Raw genomic sequence first — 19,423 nt, forward strand, 5'->3', positions numbered from 1 at the left:
AAGTAGCCTCTAGGAAAACCACTATCTCTAGAGACAAAAGTCAAAGTGGAAATGGGGAAGATGATTACTAATCTGGTTTTGTATTACTAATCTAATCTCAGACACATTACAAATGGAAGTGTGTTCTGCAGATGACTGTGTCACAGTTTCATTTTACTAAGTGAGAAATACTGTCAGAATTGCTTCTTGTATGACCTGACTCAGGCATTTGCCATCAAAAAACATGGCATCCAATTTTACATAATTATTCTGTTCATAAACCTGCCTAGTATTAAATTTGCTTTTTAAGGAAAGTGAGGAGGTTTCCATTTCAAAAGGTGATTTATTAGGTATATATGTAATAAATACTAGATGCTTTATGATATAAGTAAATTGTCTCTCTCTATCTATCTATCTATCTATCTATATATATATAGACTGAGGGAATAACTGGAAAATAAGATTTATAAGTATAGTATGCAGTTTAGAGATTTTCTTGTGGATATTTTTTGCCATGTCATTGTTTTAGGTTTTCTTTGTTTGTTTGTTTTCTGCATGTGTGCATAGTGCTGTATTTTCACTTCTGAATTTGTTTCTTCCCATAATTCAGTTACTTGACACTGGAAGCTAGTAACTGAGGTCAGTGATAGAGTTCTGCGATGAGGAAAGATTGTTCAACTGATCCTAATAGATAGCTTCTCTTAGGAATTAGTGTTTAAGGTATTGAGTTAGATACCTTTTCATTGGAAGTTAATGAAGTTGTTTTATTTAACTTAGTACTGCTGTTGTAAGATGGTTTTGAGCTGCCTATATTCTCCTAGCTAAATATACTTTAAAACAATTACGATTCTTGTATCTTCATAAAAATGAATACCCACAACCTTACATACGTGCATCCCAGTATAAGTGCAGTACTTTCTGTAAGTACTATCTGAGTCAACTCCAAACCAAAGCAAATTACATATTAAGATCTCTTTATAGCTTGGACCAGGAAATTCAGCAGCTGAAACAAAAAATATGTGAGGGCGACGGTGGCCAGAAAGCAAATCATGGAGCAGTAGAAGAGAGACTCTCCCATACCACTTCCCATACCAGTCCAACAAAGCCACAGCCACCTGGTGCTCCACTGGTTGATGATAGGTAGGTAACCTGCATTTCTGCTATGTTTTGATAGGAATACAAACAATAGTTTTAGAAAATAAATATTTTGAACGATCATTCTGCCAGGAACTAGATTTTAGTTAAATATTGTACTTGTCCTTAAAGACTAGCCTGGAAATAAAATTAATCTGCTGTATTTGACTTTAAATAACCAATAGCCTAATCTGGTGCTCCTGTGCAGTTTGTTTTAGAATAGAGGGTTAGGAATCTGTAGGGCAAAATGTATTTAAATTGGCTTTGTGTACATATTGCTGCTTTATATATGCTAAAAGCAACACAGTAAATGAAATTGTCTTAAGCCTTTTTTACCAGGGCAGATGCCTGATATCTCTTAAAATCTTTTGCATCTCTGTTATTTTTGCACTTTTACACACAATTGTTACTGTCAGCTTTCGGAGCATTCCTTCTGTTGGAAGACCAAACCCTTGTTAGCCCAAATTACCCACACCACATGTGATAAAAACGAACCATTAGTAACTAAAGATGCAACCCCAGCCTCCTATTCCTTTTTAATTGCTCTCACCCTCAGTGCCACTTGTATGTAGAGCTGCAGTGCCTTTACTGGGGTTCTGTAAATTGTGTAACTGTGATAATAGGCAAAGGTTAACAGTTTCTTAAGCGAACACTTGCTTAAAAGCCCATGTTTCTTAAAGGGGGATAAAACTCATCTAACATGAAGCCCACCAGTTAAGAGTTATACAGTATTTAGCACTCATAAGCATTTCAACTTGCTCAAACAAGCTCTTTAACTTGTCTTGATTTGTATCTAAGAATATACTTCTCCCCCCACTTCTATTTCTTGAAGGATAAATGCCTTTATTGAACAAGAAGTGCAGAGAAGGCTCCAGAGTATTCATCACAAAGCTGAGGATAATGATGTTAGCCTGTCTTGGTCTTCAGAAAGTTTAAAGGTGAGCAGAGATGGGTAGAAAACCCTGATGTTCAGTGTACCATGACTAACCACTGATTTGGTTTTGTTGTTCAATAACATTTATCTTTTGCTTTGTTTGCTAATTTACAGGGGAACAAAAGAAAATAGTAAAGCAGGGATTTCAGTTTTAGATTTTGATTGTCTTCTTTTTTTCCTCCCCAGTGACTGCTTTATATTTTTTTTCTTTGCATTTTTAATTAATTATCAATAAGAAATTAGTTATTTTTGTCTATTAAAAAGAATGACTCCTCCTATGAATACTTTCAAATGAACTTAAAACCAGGAGACACTTTAAAAAGTAGTCACATGTACCCTTTTTGTTCGTAGGATAATGAGAGACTTAATAATGGCACTCTTCAACGCAAGCTGAAGTATGAGGTAGGTCATAATTTGTCAAAATGAAATTATGGCATGCCCTGTAATTAATTTTTTTTTAATGTTTAGCTGCATAATTAAGAGTCTGAATTCACAGCAAGATTAATAGCTAATAGAGGCAGCAATGCATTTTTCCAGTTGGAATTCGAGTGATCTTTCTCAGATTTGGTGTAGCTTTTTTCGCATTCGGAAGGTGTGGTGTTGTTTTGGATCTATCTTCCTTGCTTTGTCATTATTCTTAATTTGGAACAGTATCCCTTTCCTGATTAGTCATTTATTTATTTCACTTTTTTATCTAATGAGGAGGTAATGTGTGAATTCAGGATACCACTTCACATTTTTGACTCCCAAAGCACTACTGTGCCAGTGACCGTAGTATCAGCAAGTAGCATGGGAGAACCTGCCTGTGTCATGAAGGATTCATACATTTGTTTGCAAATTGAGGCTTAGACTACTCCCATCATTTTTTACTTGAAATATGGTTAATTACTTAGTGTGGTGAGTAAATTCTAAATCCTTGCCTGCATTTTAAGTGGAGGAGAAGGAGGGCTGCAACACCTCTACTTTTGGATTTTGTTTTGTACTTTTACTCTGTCATTTTTTTAAGCATATTGGCACCTTGGATGGTATAGGATTAACTAATTTTCTGCATGTATGAGAATAAAAAACTTAGAAATATCTGCATCATCCTTTGGTTTTCCTGTGGTTTTTGAGTGAAGCAAATGTAAACCAAGAGAAATGGATACTGTACAAAAATAAAGCATTGGTGGGCTGGGAAGATCAACCATTCCTGAATCAGATCTCAATCACTTCTGTAGGCATTTTGCTCTCTAATTTTGAGAGATTGTGCAATGATTGTACCAATTCTGAATGATTTTACAAACCTAATCAAAATCAATCTTTAGTTTAAGAAATGTTCAGAGCAGAAGGTTTTACAGGCATTTCTATTTTCTTCTTTTGGAATTTTTAACAGAAAAGTCAACAGTGGCAGCCACATTATGGCTTTCCATTTATGTCTAAAGATGACAATTGCACCTCTAATTTGTATGGAGAAAACTCTGGAGTAAGAGACCATAGAATACAGAAGGAGTATACAGAGATGTGGGATTTATTTTCCAGTTCTGGAAGAATCTCCTCCTCTTTTACATCAGAGAAAACATTTGAGAATGAAAGGAATTCAGAACAGGAGGGCTTTGCTCATTGTTGTGACATTGAAAGTTGTTTAATGCTCTCTAAAAATACTAATACTTTAAAAAGTAAGACTATTCCTCATCAGAATGTTTTCTCTACTTCTTTACAAAGTCATGACTTAAATAATGTGCCTTATTCATTCTGCAAGGTTGAAAATTTCAATCATTTTGATGATAAAATAATTACTTCTCTGGATTGTGACAGCTTAAGAACTGAATCTGATTGTTCCCACTTGAAACAGCTGTCTCCTGCAGGATCCTTAATGGGTGTTAATGAGCAAGCTGGCTTTAACAGCATATCGTGCCTTCCCTTTTCTCAGTCTCATGCATATTCTGAAATAATGACTTGCAAAGAAAGCAGCCCATGTAAGACAGTGCACCCAGCAACTGAAGACCACTCTAGTAATTCTCAGCTTCCAATGCAAAAAAGCTCAGATTTTATTTCTTTTAAGTCAATAGCTTCTCATTTTGCTGTGAGCCCGGAGCACACCTCTGGTTTGGGATATCTTTTCAGCAAGCTTTCTTGCCTGTACAAAGATACCAGTAGTCAGCTGCTCAACAATACAATTGTTTCTAAACAAATCAAGGAGTTGGGAAGTTTGTGTGAGAGAAACGAGAAGTACGTACAAGCGGTGTCATTAATCAAAAACCTGCCACTCATAAGAAACTTGCAGGTAAATGTGTTCTTCAAGTCTGATACAAATCAAGATGCATCCCACTCTACTGATGATGCCAGAGCTCTCTCTGAAAATGTTGTTCAGCCTGATTCCCCTGTGCAAGAGACCATCGCGATGTGTGTGAGTGCAGGAGTCTCCGATGCCTGTGCAAGAAAGCCCGCTGAAGGAGCTGCACCTTGTTGTAACAATGAAGAGCTGGAAAAGAGCCTTGTGTTGAGACAGAAATTTGTGAATTTTCCTGATGTCTTTTTGAAGCTTCAGGTCTGTTCTCTGGAAAAAGTCCTTGAGGTTTTGACCTGTCTCTTACCTCAGATTTCTATTAGAATGGAGGAGTTGAAAGGTGTATATTGGCTTGCTGTTGGCAGTAGCGAAAAACCTGATGCAGAACCTGCTTGCTTGCTTTTGTTCAGCTCTGTGCTGTATGTCATCGTTTCATCAGTTGAACAAGACGTCTGCCAGAGTGCCTTGACACTGTTTCGTGAGGTTCCCATCACCAATATAAAAGAGATTCAAGTTGGCTTTGCTGGACAGAGTACTAGTCTTCTGTGTTCTGCTGAAGATGGTTGGCTCACAATATTTACTTATAGCAAGGACTTCACTCAAAGATTTTGCCATGACATAATGAGCCTTTTGATTTCTAGAACAGATGATGCTGTTTATTTCAATCACCAGCTCTTGAAAGATGATTTGATGCAGATTTCACTTGACTGGACATCAGAAGTCGATGACATAGTTTTTTCAAATGGAGTACGATTGTTCTGTAAATTTAGAACTGAATTAGCTGATCTGGTTTACTTACTCCATGAAAATATGGGAAGTATTAAACCATCATTAGGTGACATTCAAGTACTGCTATATACCTCAGTGAAAGTAACTTATGCTAAGGAAACTGTGGCTCGATCTTTAGTTCTCACGACTACTCACATAGGTCTCTTAAGGGAGAATAATGTCTTTTACCTAGCAGCTAACTTTCTGGATGCTTCATGCCAGCAATTTGACAGCATTCAGCTGCACAGTTTAAATGATATCCGATGTGCAGTTTTGCCAGACAAAGAGAATCCCACAAAAATTGAGCTTGTGTTTTCCAGAAGGAGGAATGTTGGATCTGATTCAGGAATTGGTTTTTCTAAATACTGTGAAAAAGAAAGAAATCCTCAGCTGACAGTCATCCCATCAAGTCTTCAAAGCAGTTTGCATATCCCTTCAGAAATCTGGATATTAACATTCAGTTCAAGTCAAGAAGCTATTTGGCTAATTATGTATCTGACTAGGTGTTGAAATCCAAATATGTTTAGATATGTTCAAAACAAAAGGCTAATTAATATTGATACTATTTCCTTCTTTTTTGGTTTTTAATCAATAAGCAAAAGAGTCCTCTGGGCCTGTAAGGACATCCCGTAGGGTGTATACGCACATCGTAGCAAAAATCAGTGTTACTGGAGTGCTTGTTTTTTGTGGGTCTCCAATATATTGTACATAATATTTCCTTGGGAAAGGGAGGAAATTAAATGGTTCTCTCTGGTGTGGTAGGTGGATGAAAACTGTAATTACAGCTGTGTCTTCCGATCTCCATTTTGGCTGTGCTTTTTGGCTCCCTTCATTTACTATCTGTCTTCGCTAATGTCTTCTCCGTTCCTTCTTAATTACCTTTTCCTTAATCTTTCTGCATCTCTTTGTTTTTCATGCTTCTCATTTGATTTCAATATTTAAAACATCTGCAACACTTTTTTTTTAATCTTACAGTCACCATATGGGCTTAATACTAAGGATGTTTATAGCTTTTATACTTATGGTTTTGGGAATAATAGCATTGACAATTCTCTTTGTATTCAAGGATTATTGCACTCTTGCATTAAAGTTTGCCACAAACACAAAAGGAGTTGCTTGGCTTATTCTGGGTGCATTGTCTGTGTTACCGTAAATGGATGGATTTGCCATATCTCTTTTGTCCTGGCTTTGCCCAGGCATAAGGTAGTGTAGGCTGCACAGAAACAGTGAAACAGAACAAGAAAGATGCTGAGAATATCCAATACTCTCTGTAGAGTTCCCTTTCCCTCCCTTTTCTTGCAGGAAAGCAGTGCATGACTTTAAGTAATTCCTACTTGTTTTGCCCAACCAGTTCACTCCTACTCCTCCACACCAGAGAAAGTCATTGTCATGGGTTGAATTTAAATTTGCTGCCGTTATTCAAAACCATCCTGCCTCATGCCAGCTTCAAAATGGAGATGCTGACAGGAGCAGAGTATTATGGGGCTTGAAGTTCAGCATGTAGCTTTCTGTTCCAATTGCTGCTTTTGGGTTCCGAGATGTGGCTGTTGGTAGCTCACTGGGTTTGCTTTTCTGTTGTGTTCCCCCTCCCCTCCCCTGCATTTCACTGCTCTTGTTCTACAAGTAGACTAAGCTATATTCTATGTTAAACTCTTATCTCACTCTCTTAATCTCAACCCAAAGTTTTTGTGCGTTCCTTTTTCCTCGGTGTTGGGGGGAAACAGGCAGGTTAAGCCAGTTAACATGTGTTAACCTGTTATAGTCATATTCCTTTCATGAGAGTATTTAAGGGAAGTGTGATTTGAAAAGGAACCTAGTTTTAAAGTGTGTGAACAGATGTTTGTTGTCCTTTCAATAGCATTTTGACCTTTTTGTCTTGCCACTATACCCGTAGTAGGATAAACATTTTGGAGTTTCTCATCTGCATACATTTCTTGTGCTGTAAAATGATAGCAACTGGGGACGTTGCCTGATAGATTAAGTTTAACTCTAGAGTTGTCTCCATGTAATGTGCCTGGCCTGACTTTCATTTGTTTTTTTTAATGCTTGCTTACTAATGAACTTGCTGATGCTGTGAGATTGCATCTCTTACAGCCTCATTGCATTCTAAGAAATAATGGAGCTATTGGATGTCACTAAGGCTTGCCTTTAGCTTAGTACAAGATTATTCTTCACCTGTTGCCCTGTCAGATGTTGAAATAATAAGCAAGCTGTTGGTTCCCATCTTTTGTTTCTTCCGTTCTAAAGGGAGCTGAATACCTTTTGAATCCTGTTGCTTGAATGTGCCATCTGCCTTATTTGAGGAAGATAGTCCTTGGCAGATAAAACAGTGGTATCTGATCTGAAATTCTAAATTCTCTAAGCATATTGCCAGGGGAGGTGCAATCTTCTACTAGACAGAGTTAGACTTCAGTCTCTCTACTAGTACAAGAACATTTCCGATTTGTTCATGCCATATGTTAAGACAGGATAACATAACTCACGTGGGATTTAAAAAGAAATAACTTGCATTTGGATGGGGAAGTTTAGTCTGGAAGGATGAACACTGGTTTAGATATGGGTTTTTTATCATAAAACTTTCTATTCTCTTAAGGAAGTCCAAAGATGCACAAAACGTGTCACTTCTTTTAGGTATTGTTCTTTGGGGTTTGGTTTGGTTTGTTGCTTTGATTTGGTTGGCTGGTTGGTTTTTCTTTTGCTTTGTTGTTGCTTCTTTAACAAAAAAGTAGTATATACAAATAACTAACTTACACAACATGGAGGTAACAGAGCAGTTTGGGGCCAGAGCATAACCTTGTGTCAGTCCGGTTCAAGAGTGGTTCCCTCACTAACATCATCCAGAAGTTAACACTGAGTGACACAGTCTGGAAGGATTGTCTTTTTACAAGGAGTCACATGGAAAAGACAAGGGACAATGGGTCCAAGTTATTCCTGGGGAGATTCTGATTGGACTCCAGAAGAATATTTTTCATCATGAGAATAATTAGATATTGGAATTATCTCCCAGGGGAAGCAGTGGATTTCCCAACACTGGACAGTTTTAAGACTCAGCTTGACAGGATGCTGGGCCATCTCATTTAACAATTGGACCAGATGATCCTTGGGGTCCCTTCCAACCTGGCATTCTGTGGTTGTTTGTCTTATTCAAGGCTTTTAAAGGACAGCAATTTCTGCAGCTGCTTCCTTTGCAGATTTTACCCCAAAGTTAAACATTTCTACTCTATTGCTGATAACATGGGGTGCTTCTTTTGTCTTTGTTTTCAAATCTAACTCAATAAATGTTTGGCATTTTAATAAAAAATTACTTCACAGCAATATCTCCTATTCTACTGTAAATTAAACACAGTATAATGATGGATGTTTATGAATATGAAAGCATTATTTAATGTCTTAGGGGGCATTTTTCACAATACTCTGTGTTTATTTTCCTCTCCGACTATTAGGTGTTTGTAATAGTTCTCTGAAAATGATTGCCAATAAATTACATGGTTGACAGAGGTGGCTGTAAGAGTGACTCTATGGTTTTATTGTTCTTTTAAAGCAGATGATATTGTTGTCAAGGTAGTGAACTCCTCTTTCCCCCAAGGAAATAATTGCTTGCGTTTCTATGCTCCAGAAATGAGTTTAGTGACGAGGGTCACTAGAAGTGTTTTTCTGTTCCAATGCAAACGTATTTCTGCTTTCACCTAAGAAAGAAGTTGTGGAAACCACATAGATCAAGTCAATGAATTGAAACTGTTATTTCAGTTAAATGAAAGTTAATACACTTGCTTTGCCTTTTCTCTACTCTTAATGTTAACATTGACAGAAATGCTGTTTCCATTTGTAATTGGCCATTAATGAAATAAGAGCCTTCTCAATAGCCAGGTGAGGGTGCCATAAAGCTGTCTGTAACAGACAGCATTCAGAGAGGCATTTGTGAATGAGTTTCAAACTTTCCTCCAGCTCCTACACAGTATCACTTGTACTGGACGTCACCAAGAGTTGCTACAGAGAGACCAAGTGTCAATGAGCAGAAACAAACCACCTACATGTGTGGGGGATAGTGTTAGTCAAGACTGAAGAGATCTGACCAAGCAATGGGTCTTGTGGTAGCTCCTAAGAGATTGTAAATGAATGCTGAGAACAGAGTAACTATAGGGGTGATGGACAGCATCACTAAATGCAAGCATATAACATGCCCTTAATTGTCAAGTGATTATTTTTCCAACCTTTTTTGTTATTATGAAATTGTATTTGTCACAGTGCTGTTATTTTTCTCAGCACACTTCATTGAGCTTTTCAGATCAAATGCATTCAACTGAGAAAGTGAAGGGCTTCCTTAAAAAGGCAGTTTCTGTACTTATCCACTGTAAATGCTTGTGCTATTTTTGGACATGGTTTCTGCAAAGCATTAATATTTTCAGTTGCAAAAATATGGGGTTTTACATAACTTCAGAGCTGCAGGTTTCATCTGGCTCTTAGTCAGAGGAATGTGCTGCCATTACAAATACCTTTTCAAAGCATTCTGTCCATACCATGCAAAGTTATCTTAGTTGAATTTTCTGTTAATTAGATACTATTTAAAGAAAATACTAGGGAACTGTTCTGACAGCCAATTGCTGTATTAGCAACACCTTATTTAATAATAAAAGAGTTTGGATTTTTAACATCCAAGAGCTTTCTGAATTAGCTTGAGCCACTGCAGCTTTTCCTGATCTTGTAAACAGGTTTGTTTCGTAAAGGCATACAAAATACATGGCTGACTGTGAGGGCATGATTATTTATTTGGGGATATAAAATTGAGTTAAGAAGAAGTTTTCTGCTTTCCCTCATTTTTGAGATCTAAGCTGAAAATGCCTTCTCAAAGAGCACTGTTCTTGAAGACACTACACCTCAAATATTCTGTGCCCAACCAAATGCTGGGGTTTGAATATAAAAGGAGAGCCACTTTATTTTCAAACAATTCCTTCATTTTTTACATAGTTTATGCCTTTTCTATTCTCTCTTTCCCTACTCTTCTGGCCCAGAACATTTTCTCATTTTTAGTGAAGTTATTTTCTTTCTTTCCTTATGTAGTGATTTTGGTTTTCCTTTGTTCTCCCTATTGGGTACGCACATGAAAGCGGATGGTCTGTCGTTCACTGGGAGCAAATCCAGATGACTTAAAGGACCCCATTAAAATTAGTATTCCACGCTATGTCCTGTGTGGGCAGGGGAAGGATGAACACTATGAGTTTGAAATAAAGGTAAGTGCTCTGCAGTTCTTTTCCTTCACGTTTGAAGTCTCTAAACACACGTTGCTTGCATTTTACAACATAGCATCATAGTAACAGTAACAATCATAGTCATTAAGGTTGGAATAGGCCTTTAAGAGCATCGAGTCCAACCATAACCCAGCTACCATGACTATATCCTGAAGTGCCACACCTACACACTTCAACACTTCCAGGGATGGCGACCCCTCCCTGAGCAGTCTATTCCAACACCTGACCACTCTTTCAGTAAAGAATTTTTTGCCTTATATCCAATCTAAACCCAAGGCTTTTGTTTAAAACCAGATAGTTCCTGTTTTGCTCTGTCCAATCATCATCCAATCATCCAATGTGACAGCGTAACAGTGAAGGTGGAAATAGCAGCTGGAAATCCGCTGCAGATTTTCACCTTACTAACCCCAATGAAAAGTAGTTTTTGTTCCTCTAACTCCAATTTTTGGCTGTCTTTGCATTGTCTAAGTGGTCTCAGTACTGTTAAATAAGGTGTTGTGAGGAGGTGTACAGGAAACAGGACACTATAGAGACAGGTATTTTCAAAGTGGGTGTATTGTACTAAATGGGACTGGTGGTCAGACTCTTGGGGTGAGCAGTTACAGATCCAGTGTGGAACAGTTAAGCTGAAAGTGGTGCAGAAATGAGGATGAAATGCATGCTGGTTGTAGGAAAGCCTTCTTTTGAGGTGCAAGTGTCAGGTATAGAAAATGATTAGACTTGAAATGCCTATAGTAGTGAAAGCGTAATTAAACATTTTGTGTCCTTTCAGACCCTCTTTGTTGTTCTGATTCTTCCCACCCTGCATTTCCAAGGTCTTGCTTCTCCAAACTGTTCCCTGCTTCCACTTCATTCTACTGGCTGCCTCATCTGATCTTCTGTGCAGAAATGCTGGGAAAATTGCATATTCATTGTGTTTCCTCTGGTACCAAGCCAGTGTTTTTTCAAAGCACGATGTGATGCCTAATTGGAAATGTGCTCTCAGTGCTTGTGGACATGTGGAATAACTGATGCACATGGCATCAGAGATGGAATTGGCAGCCTTCTTCACTGAATGTACTGCCAGATGCTTTGTTAGCTGGTGTAAGTTGAAGTAGGGACCTGCCCTCATGGCATGCAGAACAGCTTTTGAACTATGCTCACAGTCTCTTTTACAAAGGCTCTTACTAAGGTGGGCAATCTTAGCTCTGCTTGAGCTAATTAAATTTTCATCTCAAAACATATTGCACCTTTTGTGGGTGAAATACTTCATTTTGCCTCTTGAACTTTGAATTTGCTGGGGCCAGTGAAAGCCCAGAGCCACAGGGATGCTGAGATTAAGCACATACAAACCTTCCCCAAGGACTGTTCTGGCCACCAACTCTTTTAGCATATAAGATTTACTAAACTTGGGTAAGGGTTAGTGAACATAAATACAGTTAAAAGGTTTTTTTCTCTTTTATAGTAAGTTGATAGATTTCCCTTCATCCCTAAGGCCCATGTAAGCAGCTTAAGATGAAAGGACATGGACTTACCTGGAAAGAAATGTAATAGAAGAAAATGCTTGAAAAGGGTGGGGTTCATAAACAGGTAGGAATAGGGGATATATAAAGGAGAGACACAAATGCCTATGAAATCAGGCTCCAGCAATTCTGGTGCCTGTATTTTGTTTCTGTGAGAAGCAGAACCTCAGGAATGGCATGGAATGAGCAGATGCTGTGGCTAAGAGATGTGTATGTCGTGTGGCTATTATCTTCTGTCACGCTTGCCAGTAGCATCTTTTTCTCTCTCCTGTGCCATTTCTAGGCTGTCTCTAAAAGAGTCTGCCGCTTAAATAGCTGCTTTGATAAAGTTCAAAGCAAAGAAATGGGTGACATAAAGGATAGGGAATAAGCTATTACTTTAATAATTGTATCCCGTTGCTGTCGACTTCCTTGGAGCAGTAAATATTTTTCTGCAAGCTCCTGTGCACTTCATTTTGGCTGTCTGAGCGATGTTTGGCACAGTCCTTGCTCTACACAACTCGATCAACTGTTCATGCTTTTTTCTTTGCCTGCAGGTCTCTGTAGCTCACAGTGGGCTGCTTTTGCTGTGGTCAGGACTTGGCTCCAAGCTACAATCCACAGACCTTCTACAAACTTTTCTATTTTAAGTCTTTTCCCTGTAGAGTTCCCAGCTCTACTTTGAAATGTATTAATCTTCAGATGTTGCTACAGGTATTCTGTGGGAAATCAGGATACATGGAATATGCTTCCCCCCCAAAAAAAAACCCAATAAAAACAAACCACTGTTTTTTTTTTTGCCTTAGAAGTCAGGAAAGTAGGAAGACAGGGCAGGGAAGAGAGAATAGGTACTTGTTTATTTCATCTCTTCCTGATGGGTGAGGATACAATATCAGTTGCTGAAATAATTTGCAATTTCAGAATATTTGTCAGTCTTGGGGAAGAGCTGAGGTGGTGTAAATCTCATTTGCTTTGCCAGCTCCCAAGTGAGCTTGCTTCACAGAGGTTCCTCTTCCTCTTGGGAAAATGTGTAGCTGGCCTATTTGCATGTAATGGCACTTTGAATTCTGAGAATGGGACATGGGATGACTGAGTTGAGTTGGGAACCTTTGAATCCTAGGTGTCTCTCATGTATTTTCTTCAGCAGATGTTTCTAGTCACCGTGTTTGTACTTAAATCCTGGCATATTTGAATCATAGAATTGTTCTGGTCAGAAAAGACCTTTAAGATCATTAAGCCCAACCATTTTCTCTTTCTCTCTTTAGTCTGGTGCTAAACCATGTTCCTCAGCACCACATCTCTGCCTCTTTTAAATATCTCCAGGGATGGGAATTCAACCATCTCCCTAGAGAGCCTGTTCCACTCTTTGAGAACCCTTTCAGAGAAAAAGTTTTCTCTAATACCCAATCTAAACATTCCCTGGAGTAACTTGAGGCAATTCATCTCATCTTACCAGTTGTGACTTGCGAGAAGAGACCAACACCCACCTCACTACAACCTGAAAGTATTCAGGTTTTGCTGTATGGAGGAATAAACATAACAAAATTCTCTACATAAGCAAATATATATTTTGTTTGTTTTTGTTACATGCAGTAGTAAAGATATGTCCTTTATATGCCAAAAGCAAGTAAGTTGATTCCACTTTTCTGGGCAGCAATACAATCAGTTCATAAGTCTTTTCAACTTTAACATAACATCCAAAAAAACTACTCCAAGTTCATCATCTTGTCCATCTAGGCATATGGAACATTCAGGAATAGGCCAGCAAGATGTTCTGTCCACTCAGGGGTTTCTACTGGCTACAGATCCTACTTGAAGATTTTGAGTCCCACAAGAACCAAATAAAAACAAACCCATACTTTAGAGTTAGGAGAGCACTTTCTCCTCTTGCAGCATGAGCTAACATGGAGCTGTTTGTGCTGGCCTGCTATGAAGTAGTCAGTATGAATAGATATGTCTCAAAAAACCCCCTTCCATTTAAGCAGTAGTTGTATATGTTATCTTTACAGATGACACAATGAAATAGTGGTAATTCAATCAGGTCTAAACATATTTGTGTTAAAGCTGAATTAGAATACCAGAAAAATTATCTTTTATGTTCCCCTTCTTTTCATGTTGCCACATGCAAGACATTCAGAAAGGGATGTGCTAGAAACAGTGGGTGGGAAGAGCTTTTGTATGGATAAGATCATTGGCATCTGTTGCAGGCAGAATCAATATGGATGGCAGCAGGAGCAGCAAGGGGGACAGGGAAGGGAGAGCTCCAGCACGTAAGGTCTCCTGAGAGCAGGTGATGGAAGCAAAGCCTGGAATCAAGCACAGCCCTGCAGGGGATCCTTTGTCAAGAGGGAAAAATGTAGATAAGCCTTTTCATTCAGCCTTCCCTCACTGTTATGACTTCTCTCATTTTATTTATCCTGTCTGATAGACTTTCAAGACTGCCTTTTTCTTGCGTTTCAAAGTTTTTCATGAGTTCTTTATAGGAAAGTTTTCATGAGTTCTTTATAGGAAAAGATCCAGGCAAATGCACTCCCCAAAGCACTGCTTTTTCCTTGGTCCTGTCACACTTCTGTTCAGACAGCTGATGTGGTGGTCTGCTCAAAATGTCTATGCTTCTAATCTAAGTTTCTTTCTGAACTTGGTGAACTGTTGCAGAATCGGAGTAAAGCTGAAGCAGTACTCAATTAATTCGTAAAGAAAATGATGCATGCCCTGCATCTACCTATATTAGCTGAGAGCAAAAGCCCAATCTCTATCAGATGAATCCCCTCAATAACAAATTACCAAAAATAAAAAAGGTACAATAAATTTTTAGGCAAGTTTTAACTTTTCAGATGCTGTATTCATAGACAGTGTGAGGAACCATTTCAACAACTTCTGCTTAGAGAAATAGGAATTATCACAGTGACTGTAGACAGTTTAAGCAGCCTGGATAAGTATGGTGGGCATTTTCTGTTAATCTAACTGCTATTCAATTATTTCTAATTGCTTCAGAAGCAGATGGAATATTGCTTTCTATTTCTTCTTCCCTCCACACTCCTCTTGGTTTTGCACCTGTTTGTATGGGACAAAAGGGGAACAAACTCTGTGACGTGCTTTATAGTAGCATCAGTTGAAAAAAGTCTGTTAGGTTATTTTTTGTCAGTCATCATGAGAAGAAAAGATAAGCAGACAGGACTAGGGTAACTCCTTTCAGATTTGTAGGTTTTACATAGGAAATGGTGCACTTGAGTGAAAAAAAAAAACCAAAAACCCAAACCAACCCACAATTCTCAGGCAAGTCTAGGGCTACATAAGTGCCCAGATAAGGTTCTTACCTGTGGGTGAGAATTAGAGGGAAGGCCAAGAAGGCTGACATCCTGGTTGGAGTCTGTTATAGACCACCCAACCAGGATGAAGAGGTTGATGAATTATTTTATAGGCAGGTAGAGGCTGTCTCAAGATCACCAGACCTTGTTCTTATAGGCAATTTTAACCTGCCAGATACCTGCTGGGAACTTAACACAGCAGAGAGAAGGCAGTCTAGAAGATTCTTAGAGTGTATGGAGGATACTTGCTTATCATAGCTGCTGTGTGAGCCTACCAGGGGTAAGGCTTTGCTTGACCTTCTTTTTACAAACAGAGAAGGTCTGGTGGGACATGTGGTGGTTGGAAGCTGTCTGGGGTCCAGTGACCATGAGATAATTGAGTTTTCAATATGCAGTCAAGCTAAGAGGGGCAGCAACAAAACCTCCACGCTGGTCTTCCAGGGGGTGGACTTCAGATTACTTAAGGAGCTAACTTCAGAAGGTACCTTGGGAAACAGCCCTTAAAAACAAAGGGGTCCAGGAGGGCTGGACCTGCTTCAAGAAAGAAATCTTGAAGGCACAGGAACAGTCTGTGCCAGTGTGCCAGAAGATGAGCTGCCAGGGCAGACATCCAGCCTGGATGGGCAATGAGCTTCTGAATGAATTAAGGGAGAAAAAGAGGGTGTATCATCTTTGGCAAAAAAAATGTTTAAGGATGTTGCTAGGTCATTGTCTCAGTCCAGAGAGGGAAAGAGACTCAGCTCTTTTGAATATTACCATGTTATGAAATTAGAGGCACAAACGATGCCGAAGTATCAACAGTCCTGAGGCTATTGATTAACAGAATAAAGTGGATGGATCAGAAGGAGGGAGAGAGAAGAGGAAAGGAATTATATTACCACACCCCTCACCCCCCCAAGACTGTTTGGGTCTGTGGAGGAAGGGTGCTGCCACTTTGGCCTGCAGGAGATGTCATCCTTGTTGGCTGCACTGTCCTCCAGTGGAGGAGGGGAGGGAGAGATCCCAAAGTCCAAGTCCAAACCCTTCTCTGAGCAGTCTCTTAATCTCCAGGAGTTGTAGCAGGTGGAGCTTAGGACATGGAGAGAGGGTTCCTCGCGGTCTGTTGCCTCCAGGCTACATGGTGATGTCTCTGTCCTTTGCTCTCCTGGTATTCTCTTCATTTTTCTTCAGAGCAGCATTGCCCCGGTCTCTTGTCCCAGGCAACCAGCACCAGAACAAGAGGACACAGTCTCAAGCTGCACCAGGGGAAGTTTAGGTTCGAGGTGAGGAGAAAGTTCTTCACTGAGAGAGTTGTTAGCCCTTGGAATATGCTGCCCAGGGAGGTGGTGGAGTCACCGTCCCTGGAGGTGTTCAAGAGGGGATTGGATGTGGTGCTTGATGCCATGGTCTAGTGGGCATGAGGTCTTGGGTGACAGGTTGCACTTGATGATTTTTGAGGTCTTTTCTAACCTTGTTGACTTCTATTCCTATTCCTATTCCTATTCCTATTCCTATTCCTATTCCTATTCCTATTCCTATTCCTATTCCTATTCTATTCTATTCTATTCTATTCTATTCTATCTGCCATACAGCTTTTTTCTTTTTTAAATGAGGGAAAGGAATCCCAGCCCAGAGTGGTTGGATCACCTGCAGAAGTAAAAGGCCCAGATCTGGAAATTCTATTGCCATGCCAGCTGCACCATAATTCTCCTCCTTATATGAGTGGAATTTGATCCTGTCAGTCCTAATAACTTTCTTGTTGAGCTTTGGGGACCATTTAAGATTTTGTTTAGCTTTGAAATGATTTTTCCAATAATATCAGCAGTAACACAGTACAGTTTTGCAACACTTTACCTGCTAGCCTTATTACAAGAGTTAGAAAAGTAAACAAAGAGGATGACAGGCACCAAGTCAGGTTAAGTGAAGCCACCAGGGAATGTTCTAGAGAAAATTCTTCAGTTCTTAGGCAGTACAGACAGATGGATTTGCTGTTTTCCTTCTTGTTGTTACCTGACAACTTGTTTTTTAAACTTTGTACCACCTTGGTACCACTCTGTCACCTAGACAGGTGTCAGATGCACAGCCAGCAGCATCACTGGCAAGCTGACATTTGTGCTCTTTCTGAAGCTGTGTAGCTGGAAGAGTCCTGCCTGCCTTGTGTTCTGTCGCTCCCCTGAAGACATGCTGCTGTAAAAACCCTAGGGGGGAAAAAAAAAAAGTAGTTGCTTTTGAATAAAGATCCCTGCAAAGAAATCACCACAGCAGAATTTCATGTCTCAGAAACATTGACATACAGAATTAAAGCAACACAGAAAGCAGGAACGAGTAGCGTCTATGATTATCTATTGCACTCTAATATCTACTTGAAGATTGAAATCACAAAGCCCTTTCCTTTTAAAGTAATTATTCACAACAGAATGGCTAATGGAGATGAGTGTAACGTGAAAATATCCCTATATTCATATTTTGCTTTCTAAAACGCTTCCTTCTGTATGCAGCAGTAGAGGCAGCAGGCAGGGAAGGGCGAACAAGAGATGAGTTTGCTGCAAATGTGAGGTAGCAGTTATCAACAGTGGTGCTGGTTCTGGTTGCTGGCTTTACTGCTTTGGTTTATTTTTCTCCTGCTTGGTTATCTTGGCGACTTTCTTTACCTCTGTAACTTCCTGATACACTCAGTAATAAGGGATCTACCTGTTAAGTTTAGGAGTTGCTTTAAGATGAAGAAGCCTATGTCTTTGAAATGTGCTTTGTGAAAATGCTTTTGATCTAGGTGGAGGTAATACCACATATTAGACTTGTTAGACTGAAAAAGCAACAGTCTTTCAGGTTTAGGCAATGCCAGCTGGCTTTCTCCAGCCCTAGTTGTCGATGTAGAATAATATTCACCTCTCCCTGCAACATTGCTTCTTGGTAGCCTTAGATCACCAGAGCCTCAGAAAAAGACTTCTTGTACAGTCAAAGGCTCCAGCCATGGCATTTTTATGATCTACTTAGAAATTTCTTTCACCTGATTTCAGACAGTGGAAAAAATTTCTTTCCCTGAAATTTTTGTTGGCCCCTCAGTTCCAGTGAGGATTCTGTGAACACCTTATGGTAAGGTTCGCTTTGCTTTCCCTCTTTGCTTCTGTTGCTGTGCTTTATTATCAGGAGTAATTCTCTTGATTTCAATGAATCTTCCCCTATAAATGGGAACATCAACATAGGCACTTCAGGACATGGTTTAATGGCCACGGTGGTGTTAGGCTGGTGGTTAGATTCAGTGGTCTTAGAGGTCTTATCCAACTGAAAGAATTCTATGGTTCTGTGGTAGTATCTTGATGACAGAGACTTAGAGTCCTTTAAAGGAATATCTTCTGAAAACTGACATGCACAATTTTTTATCCTATGAATTGGAATCCCATTCTGTGTGGTAATGAATTCTGTGTGTGCAAGAAATATGTATTTGTTAATGTGTATTTCTGTGTATCTCCAGTACCTGAAGGGGGCCTGCAAGAAAGCTGAGGAGGGGCTTTTTAGAAGGGCTTGTAGTGATAGCACAAGAGGGGATGGTTTTAAGTTGGAAGAGGGTAGATTTATACTGGATATTAGGAAGAAATTTTTGACAGTGAGGGTGGTGAGACACTGGAACAGGTTGCCCAGGGTGGTTGTGGATCCCCCCTCCCTGGAGGTGTTAAAGGCCAGGTTGGAAAAGGCCTTGAACAACCTGGTCTAGTGGAAAATGTTCCTTTATTAGAATAAACCTTTATTAGAATAAACCAAACCAGGTTGGAAGAGACCTTCAAGATCATCGTGTCCAACCCATCAACCAATCCAACCCACCCAAACAGCTAACCCATGGCACCAAGCACCCCATCAAGTCTCCTTCTGAACACCTTCAATGACGGTGACTCCACCACCTCCCTGGGCAGCCCATTCCAATGGGCAATCACTCTTTCTGTATAGAACTTCTTCCTAACATCCAACCTGAACCTCCCCTGGCGCAGCCTGAGACTGTGTCCTCTTGTTCTGGTACTGGCTGCCTGGGAGAAGAGACCATCATCAGCCTGTCTACAACCTCCCTTCAGGTAGTTGTAGAGAGTGATAAGGTCACCCCTGAGTCTCCTCTTCTCCAGGCTAAGCAGCCCCAGCTCCCTCAGCCTCTCCTCATAGGGCTGCCAGTGGCAGGGCTGTTGGAACTAGATGGTATTTAAGTTCCCTTCCAATTCAAACCATTCTATGATTGTGTGTATATGAGAGTATGTGTGTGTGTGTGTGTGTGTGTATGAAAATATACACTTCTATGAACATATAGAGAGGCTACACAACACTTGTGCTGGGTCTTAGTTGTT

At 39.7% G+C, this 19,423-nt stretch overlaps 1 protein-coding gene across 8 annotated transcripts in view; it reads left to right on the forward strand.

The window, feature by feature from the left end:
• Positions 1 to 19,423, forward strand: part of KIF16B (kinesin family member 16B) — a 173,003-nt gene that overhangs the window by 100,046 nt on the left and 53,534 nt on the right. For 3 of the 8 annotated variants that reach the window (XM_068153114.1, XM_068153116.1, XM_068153115.1), the window contains 4 exons: positions 961 to 1,119; positions 1,946 to 2,051; positions 2,399 to 2,449; positions 3,420 to 8,576. In XM_068153114.1, the coding sequence (XP_068009215.1) occupies positions 961 to 1,119; positions 1,946 to 2,051; positions 2,399 to 2,449; positions 3,420 to 5,591 (2,488 nt within the window). In that variant the 3' untranslated portion in view covers positions 5,592 to 8,576. Of the gene's footprint in view, positions 1 to 960; positions 1,120 to 1,945; positions 2,052 to 2,398; positions 2,450 to 3,419; positions 8,577 to 10,139; positions 10,310 to 19,423 lie in introns of those variants that run through there. The other 5 variants (XM_068153117.1, XM_068153119.1, XM_068153118.1 and 2 more) reach the window with 3 other exon arrangements.

The sequence above is a fragment of the Melanerpes formicivorus genome, unplaced genomic scaffold (assembly GCF_026170545.1).
Source record: "Melanerpes formicivorus ecotype bairdi unplaced genomic scaffold, bMelFor1.0.p_v2 SCAF_25, whole genome shotgun sequence".
NCBI lineage: Eukaryota > Metazoa > Chordata > Aves > Piciformes > Picidae > Melanerpes > Melanerpes formicivorus.